Source organism: Zingiber officinale, chromosome 4A (assembly GCF_018446385.1).
Source record: "Zingiber officinale cultivar Zhangliang chromosome 4A, Zo_v1.1, whole genome shotgun sequence".
NCBI classification, from domain to species: Eukaryota; Viridiplantae; Streptophyta; class Magnoliopsida; order Zingiberales; family Zingiberaceae; genus Zingiber; species Zingiber officinale.
Window position 1 is genome coordinate 113,104,476 of NC_055992.1, and position 11,128 is coordinate 113,115,603.

The 11,128-nt window shown below is 43.3% G+C and overlaps 2 protein-coding genes across 2 annotated transcripts; one reads left to right on the top strand and one right to left on the bottom strand.

The window, feature by feature from the left end:
* The first annotated feature begins 404 nt into the window (after window positions 1–404).
* On the top strand, window positions 405–3,450 carry LOC121970620 (ylmG homolog protein 1-2, chloroplastic-like). The gene is made up of 2 exons (XM_042521441.1): window positions 405–1,208; window positions 3,163–3,450. Exon 1 carries the CDS (start codon window positions 471–473, stop codon window positions 1,203–1,205), a length of 735 nt encoding a protein of 244 aa, XP_042377375.1. The 5' UTR covers window positions 405–470; the 3' UTR covers window positions 1,206–1,208; window positions 3,163–3,450.
* Window positions 3,451–3,796: 346 nt separating this feature from the next.
* On the bottom strand, window positions 3,797–6,080 carry LOC121970622 (GRF-interacting factor 1-like). Its single transcript, XM_042521442.1, has 4 exons — window positions 5,657–6,080; window positions 4,839–4,915; window positions 4,449–4,527; window positions 3,797–4,330 (listed from the first exon to the last, which is right to left on the bottom strand). Exons 1-4 carry the CDS (start codon window positions 5,738–5,740, stop codon window positions 3,974–3,976), a joined length of 597 nt encoding a protein of 198 aa, XP_042377376.1. The 5' UTR covers window positions 5,741–6,080; the 3' UTR covers window positions 3,797–3,973.
* Window positions 6,081–11,128: the final 5,048 nt, after the last annotated feature.

An 11,128-nucleotide genomic window follows, 5' to 3' on the forward strand; every position in this document is an offset into this window, starting at 1 on the left:
TTATTTGTTTAGAAAATTTATTTATTTATAAATTTGATAAAAAGTTTATTTATAAATTTGAGAAAAAGTTTATTAAAGAATACAATTGGTCATTATTCTCAACGGCTCATATTTTTTATTTATGAATATTAATAAATTTAATATATATTTATGTATATGTTTAATTTTATTTAATAAGTTGTTTAAGTATATTGAACACTAAATTTTTTCATGAAAATCGTTGCTATATTGTCCTAGTCCTTCAAATAAACATTAACTCGATCAAATTTGGCGACTGGCTCGATTGTGTTTAACTCGGTCTAGCAGATTGGGCCCGGCCCAGCAGATTTTAGCGGCTTAATTATGAATTCCCAATCTATATCCCATCCGTCCGTATTTTATCTACATATAATCCCAACTGTTGATCGGCCTTTATTTCTCTCCGGTACTCTTTTCTTCTACCTCGAGCAGATCGAGCGTTGATTTCAACGATGGCCTCGGTCGTCTCCGTAGCCACCTCCGCCGCCGCCTCCACCGCCTCGGCGAGCCCTAATCTTCGCCTCTTCCTCCTCCGTCACGCATCTGCAACTCCGTCCCTTGTCCGTTTCCCTTCAAATGGTCCGGCCCACGGTTCCCTCCGCGTCGGGCTTCCACCTCTGCGAAGAGCACCGGCTTCTCTTCGTCCACGCGCCGTCATCGCTCCTCCGCCTTCCTCGTCCCTCCTCTCTGACTCTACCCGGACTCTTTCCTCTCTCTTCGCCTTTGCCTTCTCCGTCTCCGAAGTCATCCTCTCCTTCATCCGCCGCCTCGCCCAGCGGGCCGCTGCTCAGGCTGTTCCCTCCCTGGAGGAGCAAGCACAACTTCGATCTCTCCAGGGGAACCTGGCCTGGGCTGTGGGCCCCCTCTTCTTCGCTGCTCGTCGAGTGGCGCGGCCGTCGGGATACCTCAACACCCCGCTCACGGTGGTGGCCGCAGGGATGGCGAAGTGGCTTGACATCTACAGCGGGGTGTTGATGGTTAGGGTGCTGCTGAGTTGGTTCCCCAACATTCCTTGGGATCGCCAGCCCCTTTCTGCAATTAGGGATCTATGCGATCCTTACCTCAATCTCTTCAGGAACATCATCCCTCCAGTCTTTGATACCCTCGATGTCAGCCCCCTTCTGGCTTTTGCTGTCTTGGGAACTCTTGGATCGATACTCAACAGCAGCCGGATGATGAAGTACTAAAAAGTAGGTGCATTTCTCTCTGATTCTTTTTTCATTTTTAACTATACTTGTCAAGAATATGCAATCATTTGCAACGATTTTGTGATGAACGAAGATAAGCACTGCAAGTTTAATCTTGGTAATGCTTGTATAATTTTCATGAAAGATACCATTTTCTATTTGCTAATGTTCTGTTCTTGGATCTTTTTATTTCGTGCCATGTGAATTGGCATCATTGGTCATTTAATCATGTTTGGTAGTTGATACAATTGAAATTCATGAAATTGATTTCTGATGAGAAGATAGGCAATGGCTTCTTTAAGAATGCCAATTTTTCATGTTTAAGTGTAATGGGCATGGAGCCTTTTTTTTCCGTCAGTGGTAGATCAACTTGCAATTGCTCTTAGGCTAGTCGTTCATGAGCAAAAACATTTTGATTCTTGGAATAAGAGTAATAAACTGTCCTTGAACGATAACAATTTTAGTTATTTGATGAACCATCATTTATCTTTCAGTACTTCATGGTTTAGCTTAATTGCAATTCCTTATATTGGTTATGATGCATGTTCTAATCGATTCTAGTTCTTTATTACATTATAAAGGATACTCTGATTTTTTATTTATTTTTCTAAATGGAAACATTGGCAATCTCATTACTCACTAAATATAGCGGTTGATTTTCTCAATATTATAGCACTGAGTAATCCTTCACTTTCCTTCAAGGAATGTTAAAAGTATTTATGGAACTTGGAAAAAATAATATCAATTCATTTACCCCTCCAAAAAAAACTTTTGCCAAGTAACAAAAATAGCAGAGATAAACACTGATAATTTTAGGTAATCTGACCTTTTTTGGGGATTTAGCCAACATGATGCATCATCACATCATTTGTAGGCATTTCATTCATGTAAGGTTATTGCGATAACACAACTTTCCCATTAAGAATTGAATAATTTTATTGTTTGGATTTAGGAATAGAGAGAAAATGTGGGTCGGGTGTAGATAATTCATTTCTATCCAAACCTGCAAATGCTTTGCACAAGGCTAGATATTTTCACACGAGGCATGCAATGGCTACAGTTTGACTGGTTGTTCATCTGATGGAACTGCAAATTTTCAAAGTACACAGATCAAATTGTTTTAAGTAATTTATCCTTTTTTTGTTGTTTATATATTCTTATCACTCACTCCTTTGAAATAAAGTTATACCCTTAATGCAATATTAAGATTGAAATCTCTCTCTCTCTTCTTATTTATTTATTTTTCTTCTTTTGAAATATCTACCCATTTTGGTCTGAATTGCTCTTGCGTAGCACACTCTAATAGCGAACCGTGATAGTTGTTGAACTAGTAAGAACACCTTATGCATTTAGAAATTGGCACAAGTCACCTTTTTTTTTTTCTCATTATCCATGATCAACCTACTATCTACATGCCAACACACCTCAAACTGACTGTTCAAGGCTCGATCATAAACACTCAGTAACACTCGGGGGATTTCACAAGGTGAAATGGTAACAAACCTCAAGTCATTATCACTTGTGGGGGTGCTCCTCCATCCATAGTTCCAGGCCATTTCTTTTCATGGCAATGTGATTCTTCCAATGTTTGCTAATTTTAATGTTTGGCTGTGTCATAGTGTCACAATGACAGCTGCATCATGCACCTGCTGATTCAGCAACGCACTAATTGCATAATATATTTCTGAAACTGCTATCATTTCCCCTTCTTTCATCTCAGCAAACCAGAATAGGTGGCCACTAAAAGTATTTTGAATGTGTGCTGTATATAATTTCACCCATCCTTTGCTTTGCATTTGTTTCAGTCTTAACCTCGATTCGTGTTTCCAATCAGTCTTAATATCATTTGTATTTATCCTTAGTTAAATGGAGATGTAACATGTATTCAGCTTAACTTTTATTTCCATTTTTTTCGAGCTTCATTCTCTTATACGTTAATCTTTTGCTATTTTCTCAGGATGTTTGCAACACCAAATTTCTCAGAAGCTGCCGTTTGTCTAGTTTATCGATAGTAGTACTTCTGTCAGTCCACATTGGTCAGTGTCTGAAGTCGATAAATAAATCGACGTTATGTGATCCTGATAACTCATAACACGCGCGCGCACACGAGTTTAGTCGAGTTGAAGAGTGATTGATGTGAAGTGTTACTTGGTTTTGTTTTGATCTATTTGTTTGTGCGTCACATACTGACTGGACTTTTAGACTATTGAGCCAAGCAAGTATATAGTAGAAATATTTTGTCCTCTTTTCTCGTTGATTCAAAATGTTGAACGATTTGAAGATTCATTGAGTACGTATGCTTAATCGGTCGAGTTCAGTTGTGGCTAGCATGAATGGCTATTTTAATATGCGTCAATTACAATTTTTCGTTTGATTAAAAATTTCATCTTTTTTTATCATTTCCATTTCTCACAATAATTGTGATGCTCGTTATTTCCATTCCGTGAGCTTTTCCATGATTTAGATATAATTTGATACTGAAAATTTTCTCTTTTTTCAAATAAATAAAAAATGAGATCTATCAAGGACTCTCACTCTCTTTTTGAAAAATTGAATGCTAAAACTTGTTTTCTTTCTCAAAGAAGTCGTCGAGCACACCCAAAGATCAACACAGAATTTATTGCAGATTGAGACAGCATAGGCGTCAACAAAAAAAGTGAAAAACCTACAACGCAACCCGGAATAACCGTTCGAAACACCCATCTACTTAAAAGGAGTAGTAACAAGTCTGCCATTTTTAACATCTATCAAGCTTTTTATACTAATTACTAGTTGCCTTCCTCCTCCGAGCCCTTCAAGTAGAGAGACTCCGTGCCGTCGCCACTCTGCCTCGCTGAGTTCCCGCCGCGACCTTCCGCCGACAATGCACTCCCACCTTCCTGCTTCGATGAATTGCCGCGGCCGAAGTCGGGGAATCCCACACTCGCTTCGCCATGGAGGATGTTGAAGCCACTGCTCGCTCCTAGCTGCCCATGCAGCGCTGCTTGCTGCTGCAAAGAAGAAATCGGCGACTGCTGATAGAGCATGGAGGTTCTGGCCGCCAAGAGGGACTGAGGAGTCAGCTGCTGGGCTGCCTGGTGTGGCATGTATCGAGGGCCAGACTGCATCATACTATTCGGAGGAAACTGATAAAACAATGAACAGACATGCTCATCGTCAGTCGTCATCAAATAATTGCGTATCTCTCAACTATAGATTTTCCAGTTGAAGGATTTAGCAAGAGTCGACGGCAATGATGCATACCTGAGTCAGGGTCGGAGCTTGTTGACTGTCTGCGATGGCAGCGAGGTACATGAGGTTCCTTTGAAGTTTTGCTTGGTTTCTGCAATAGGAGATGAGATGTTTGTCAATATTTCAATAGGATCTAACAAGATCCTATTGAAGTCTGATTAATTAAGTTCCTAGCAGCTAGCAAACTTAGCTAGACATACTGAAATGCAATATGTAATATAGTAAATGATCCAATCTCACAATATTTTCTTTCTGATGGCATACAAATCAGAGGAAAAAAGGGAAAAACTTATGCTAGAACAAGAACATCGAGAAAATTAAACCTTAAACCGGCTGTTCTATATTTACTTTCATAAATGGTCATGTCCGCATGAAATTAATTAGTGAAGAAAAAGAACTTACTCAGCACATTCTTCAGCTTTCCCTGTATTTTGGTTGTCTAGAATAGCCAGAATCAATTGCTTGTTCTCATCCAGATACTGAAGTATGAAGAAGCAAATATCAAAATGATATTTGGATTTTGTCATAATATAACTAGAAATAAGCAAATAGGCAAAAAGAGCATGAAACCAGAGTTACAGTAGCAGTTTTAGGATCCTATGGAGAAGACAGTATGTTCTTCTTACTTTGTCTTGTCTTATGTTATGAGAGAATTAAGAAAGATAGATTTGGGATGTGTATCTACGACGATTTATCCAAAATCAAAAGCCAAGGACTTTTTGGTTACCAGTAAAACTGTAAAAAATATATATATTAAATAAATCATAAGCGATTAGTAGAACATAAGAAGATCAGCAAACTTTCATCCAAGAGCAACAAAAAAATATTGCACTTTAATCAACTCACAAAGAAAAGATACTTTAAGAAGAAGATTGGAAAGAGTTTTTTTTCAACCATCAGTAACAAAAAAAATTGCACTTTAATCATCTAATATAGAAAAAACTACTTTAAGAACAAGAGAATATTATCTATTGTTTCACCTATTAGGAACAAAAGTTTTGCACTTTGAGCAACTGAGATAGCCAAGCAAACATCAAGAGAAGGAAGAAAGTTCACACAAAACTCTTGAAAGAGAAACAAAAGCTGAATCACACAGCATGAGGGCACACCCATCAAACATTCAATATAAAGCTGATGAACACCCACTGCACTGCAAAAAACACTCCAATAAACAGATCCCAGCAGAGGAATGAGAGAACTTTGAGGAGGAAAAGGATCACCTGCTGTATGATATCAGTGGTGACTTGATTTGGGGAAGCATAAGCTGCCATCATGGGCTGCATCTGCATGAGGTGCTGCTGCATGATCTCTTCAAACCAGCCTTTGTTTTTTATTTTCTTTTTTCCCCTTTCAAAATACAATGTGCCTTCTCTTCTCTCCTCGTTGGGTTATACTTGTAAGAGACAAGGAACAGGAAACGAGAGGGCAACAGGTGGTCACCTTGGGCTTTGTGTTTTTACTGAGGTTATTTCTTTCCCTCTCTCTTCTTTGCTTGGTCAATGGTCGGCGTCGCATCCAAATCTTGAACTCTCTTTTGCATGTGTTCACTAATTTGCAATATACTAATTCCAAGGTACTAAATTTCTTGACTATTTATCAAAAAAATCCAAAACTTAAGTTTCTCAATTTTGTCTTTTAAGTTAAATAGATGGCCCAATAGATTATATATTGAGCATTTTACCATATGAAAAAGTGCTATTTTAATTAAACATTTTAAGCTCCTATTTATTTAAAAAATATTTATCACCTTTTCTGTTATTAAATGTCATATTTCACTGTTTAAATATTGCTGCAATATGATTCTTTCACCTCAAATACACTTGTAGTTAGCAACCATACATCCTAAAACAATCATTTGAATCTTTCAAGTGTTCAAACAAGAACAAATCTAGAATCCTTCTTGGTAAAAATTATAGATAAAAATGCATTCTGATAAAATATTAATGATGATTTTTTTTCCTTCTTTGTCTGTTTCGGGGTAAAGCACACTTGAACATTTGAGAAATCAGGTGTCCTACAACCATGCATGTAGTATATCAGCATGCTTAAGAATACATCCAAACTTTTGTAATTTGTAATTTTGCCATTTATCTTCAATTAGTACGAGACAAAAGATGGAAAAATGGAGTTGATCCTGTCAGATAATGGAGGCAATTGATACGGGAGGACGTGGTGTTTCTATTGACCGTGCGTAGACTCCGAGTTAGAGGGAACTGTAATCATAGCAACGTCAGTACCGGGCTAGGGAGGGGTTCTCCGATGATGATCCTCCGACGTTCAAGTCAGTCACCGGCGATATGGAAGTAAGGAAACGGAGTAACAAAGTAACAGTGTGGCTACAGTAAATGTCAACATACCTCCGTTGAAGTTTGGAGCCCTTTATATAGGGCTCCGGGGGAGCGCGTGCACACTCCTCGAGGCGTGCACGTTTCTCAAAACTTCCCCTGAAAAGACATGTCAGGAAAGTGTCTCTGACACCATACCTTAACGACCCGAACATATCCCTGACGTGATAGTGGAAGCTTCCGTCGTACGATCCACTCCCTGACCATGTCATCTACCGGTGGCATGGGCCCCTAGAAGGATATCGTAGATCCTCCCTTTGTTCGTTACTGAGCCGAGCGGGTGAGCCGTTCGGCCAAGCATCAATCATCTGGACGCTATCGTTATCAGGTCGAGCGGGATGGCCGCTCGGGCAACCACTCACTGCCCGAGTTCCGCTTTGATTGTAATCTGCTCGGTCGTACCTCCGCTTGGCTGGTTCCGAGATTTGATGTAACTCCGAGCGAGGCTGACCGCTCGGCGTGTACCTTACCGACACACTTCTCTGAGCGTCAGAAGCTCGGTATGTGGTCGAGCTATGATGATGTTGGATCGAACCTTCTCTATCTTGGTCGAGCGAGTGGGCCGCCCGACCGGCCACTGGTTCAGGGGCGCCCTGACTTTGACCTTTGACCTCTATCGTGCCAATGACTCCACTGGGTGGGTCCCTCATCACCACATCACACATGCCTCCCCTTTAAGTCTAGTCGAAGGAGGCTGCAAGTCCGACTGACTGGACAGAAGAAGTGTTGAGATCAATTGGCCGATCGACCGTGATACTAGGCGGACTCTGGTTGGTCTGCCGAAGAGTGTCGGTTGGCCATAGGACCGATCCTTGAAGTCGATCGGCGCTTCGTGTGTTTGTACTTGGGCTTTCTCCTTCGGTGTCTTTGAAGGCGTGGCTAAGGCTGACGTCACCCAAATCTCTTGGGAATTCGTGCAAATCACCTTCATTAAGGCCGAGCATGTGCCCATGCCTATTAACGATGCTCATTAAATGTGGACCAATGGGGAATTGCCATGTGTCACCGTCGTAGTCTTCGCATGCTCGAAGCGACAAGCTCTAATGTGACGTCTGACGGTTCACATTCTATGGTTAGATCTGTATCCCGGGCTCCACGCCCTAGATCCGACGGCTCCACTCGGCCAAGCCAGGGGTTTATAACCTCGCGCAGCCACCGTCGTCTCCACCCTTGCGTTGTGTTCGAGCGCTGCCGGCGACTTCCTGTGTGAGTGTGATCAGTGTTCCGACGACCTACTCTTCTGCGACAACCTTTTTCCTCCTTCCGTAAGCTCTCCTGAACCTTTTCTCTTTCAACCTTTTGTAGTTTCTTTATCTCTCCACAACTTTCAGTGTCTGTTTTGGATTTTTCATCCCCATTTCTTCTCGTCGAACCCCTTGTTTCCTCGCTTTTCGGCAATGACAAGCTCTTCACAGCCATCAGACCCCGCTCCCGGACTCTGGTACACCACCATGGAGACCCGGTTAGATGTGGGCGACGTTGAGAGTCTCAAAAATGCCTTCGAGCTCCCCTCTGACCACGAAGTCATTCTGGCTTCTTCGTCTGATCGGCCTAATGACCCGCAAATCGGCACCATATGCCTATTCCGAGACCAGTTTGTGGCCGGTCTTCGATTCCCTATCCACCCCTTCATCATCGAAGTCTGTAACTATTTCCGTGTCCCCCTCCCGCAGCACGTACCAAATTCTTTTCGCTTGCTGTGCGGCGGCGTCGTGCTGTTTCTACTGCATGACATTCCTTTGCCCCCTCAAGTTTTCCATTACTTCTACTATCCCAAGTAGTCCGAACTGGGAACTTTCCTCTTTCAGTCTCGAGTCAGCTTAGTATTTTTCAATAAAATGTCCACTTCCAACAAAAATTGAAAGGATTATTTCTTGTTCATGAGACTCCTCGAACGGCCTAGCTTCCGAACCCGCTGGCAGGTCGACCTACCACCCCAACTTGATTTGAAGAAGTACAAGAGCCGCTCGGACTACCTGCATGCTGCCTCCATGCTGGATGATAAAAAATATGGCATTCACAAGCTGCTGCTGGAAGGTATCATGTGCATCTTCGGTCTGAGCCTGATCCGCACCAAGCTCCCGAGCGGCTTAGGTACGCCATTATCTGATCCTTTCTTTTGATTCTAACTGATTTCTTTCTCCTCTCTTGCAGGCGAAGTCATGATGTGAGCGCGAGTGGCCGACCTTACAAAGCTTAAGGATGCCGAGGTTGAGGCGACCGCTACAAAGGAATTGGCGAGCCGAGGTCTGACACTGGTTGACTCTCATGAGGCACGTTCGCTGAAAGCGGGGAGATGCCCACTGTGGGCGAGGGCGTTGCCGACCAAACGCCAAGCATCGAAGTTCCTGGAGAGCCACACCCAACCACCGATTACAACCTGCCACCCAGACCGAGGGCTCCGGGTTTTCTGGCGACGGCGAACCCCTCATTAGGCGCAAGAGGCGCCGAGTGGACCAACCCTCTCGTTCCGCCACCTCAGTTGTGAGGGCCGCTAAGCAAGAAGGCACTTCCCCTCCCGTGGCAATCCTGGCAACGGCGGAGGTCACTTCCTCCAATCGGACGCCTTCCTTAGCCGAGCTGCCGCCAGAGACCCTTGCCGCACAACCGATCACCTTTCTGCCCCCGACCCGATGGAGGCGTGCACGTTCCTCGAGACGTGCACACTTCTCAAAGCTTCCCTTGAAAAGACATGTTAGGAAAGTGTCCCTAACACCATACCTTAACGACCCAAGTATATCTCTGATGTGACAGTGGAAACTTCCGCCGTACGATCCAATGTCTGACTATGCCGTCGATCATGCCATTTGTCGGTGACACGAATCCCTAGAAGGATATCGCAGATCCTCCCTTTGTTTGTTTCTGGACCGAATGGGTGAGCCGTTCGACCAAGCATCAGTCGTCCGGACGCTATCGTTCTCGGGTCGAGCATGATGGTCGCTCAGCCAACCACTCACTGCCCGAGCTCCGCTTTGATTGTAATCTGCTCGGTCGTATCTTCGCTTGGCTGGTTCCAAGGTTTGATGTAACTCCGAGCAGGGCTGGCCGCTCGGCGTGCGCCTTACCGACACACTTCTTTGAGCGTCAGAAGCTTGGTATGTGACCGAACTATGATGATGTTAGATTTGACCTTCTCTATCTCAGTCGGGCGAGTGGGCCGCCCGACCGGCCACTGGTTCAGGGACGTTGATCGTCCTGATTTTGACCTTTGACCCCTACCGTGACAATGACCCTCCACTGGATGGACCCCTCATCACCGTATTAGGAGCCATCATCGCATACTTGGGTTGGGTCAAATCTTTGTGCCAGTTTCAGAGGTTGACGAGGCACACAGATCATGTGAGCTGTCTCAAGGAAGAACTTCAAGAACAGGCGAGTAGCAGATATGATTATAGATCATGCGTGAACTGAGAGTGGAAACCACGCATCACAATAATGCATGCTTTTGTCGAGCATCCACCTGGAAGAAGATGGAGAAACATCTATCAGAATTGAGCTTGAAAATTACCTCGTGGGCTTGCAGACTTCCCCCATGGAAAGTTAATATTCTGCACCATATAACTTCGGACTACGAGCAGTGCAGTCTCATAAAAGGCTGCAAATTTATCTGGAAAGAAGTTAATGTGGAGCTGAAGAGTGGAGAACAGCTGAACAGGTATTTAATGCTGCATACAGAATTTAGACTTTGATAAATTTAAATGAGATGAAAAAAAATTTAGGATTTTCCCCTATTTCAATTTTGATTACAGTTATCGATGAGAAAACTCATGAACAGGCTGAATCAAAATGTGACGCTCGTAGACAAATTGGTCAGTGTCTGGTTTTGCAGCGAGTGCAGCAGTTGAAAAAGCTGTGCAGTAATGTACTTTCCAGTAGGAGCTCTTCCTCTTTTAGCATTGCAGCCAGTGATCACAAGAGCTGCATTTGCATTTTTCAAAGAGCGTGGTGAGAAAGTAAAAAAGGATGAGATGCTCCCTGCTGGTGAAACAAGGAAGGCCTCTGCTGGGGACTGGAGCAGCATGTCGTGGCCTGGGTTTGATGGGATGGCCATTGTGTGAAGTGTGGGGGAGATAAGGGATGGGATTGGAATCATGTTCTTTTTTTCTTCACGTTGTTCCCTTCGTGCCAAGGAGTGAAGGAGTAGAAAGAAAGAAAGAAAGAAAGCGACCTTTGCCTGCAACTATGGCAGTGGTGCCATGTCCTTCACCTCGGCTGCTAGCTAATGGCATGGCATCATCTTTTCATGCCTTGCCTTCTCCCTTATCCCTTGAGTGCCTTCTTATCTCATCATCTGTTCTTTACCAATTACCAGTTACCACTGGTAAAATCAAATTCTACCATTCCATT

Bases quoted from the DNA above. Each gene is read 5' to 3' on its own strand.
- LOC121970622 (XM_042521442.1), bottom strand. From the start codon at position 5,740: ATGCAGCAGCACCTCATGCAGATGCAGCCCATGATGGCAGCTTATGCT. The intron at 4,916-5,656 runs GTGATCCTTTTC...TTCATACTTCAG, and splicing joins CCACTGATATCATACAGCAG to TATCTGGATGAGAACAAGCA. The intron at 4,528-4,838 runs GTAAGTTCTTTT...CTCCTATTGCAG, and splicing joins AAAGCTGAAGAATGTGCTGA to AAACCAAGCAAAACTTCAAA.
- LOC121970620 (XM_042521441.1), top strand. From the start codon at position 471: ATGGCCTCGGTCGTCTCCGTAGCCACCTCCGCCGCCGCCTCCACCGCC.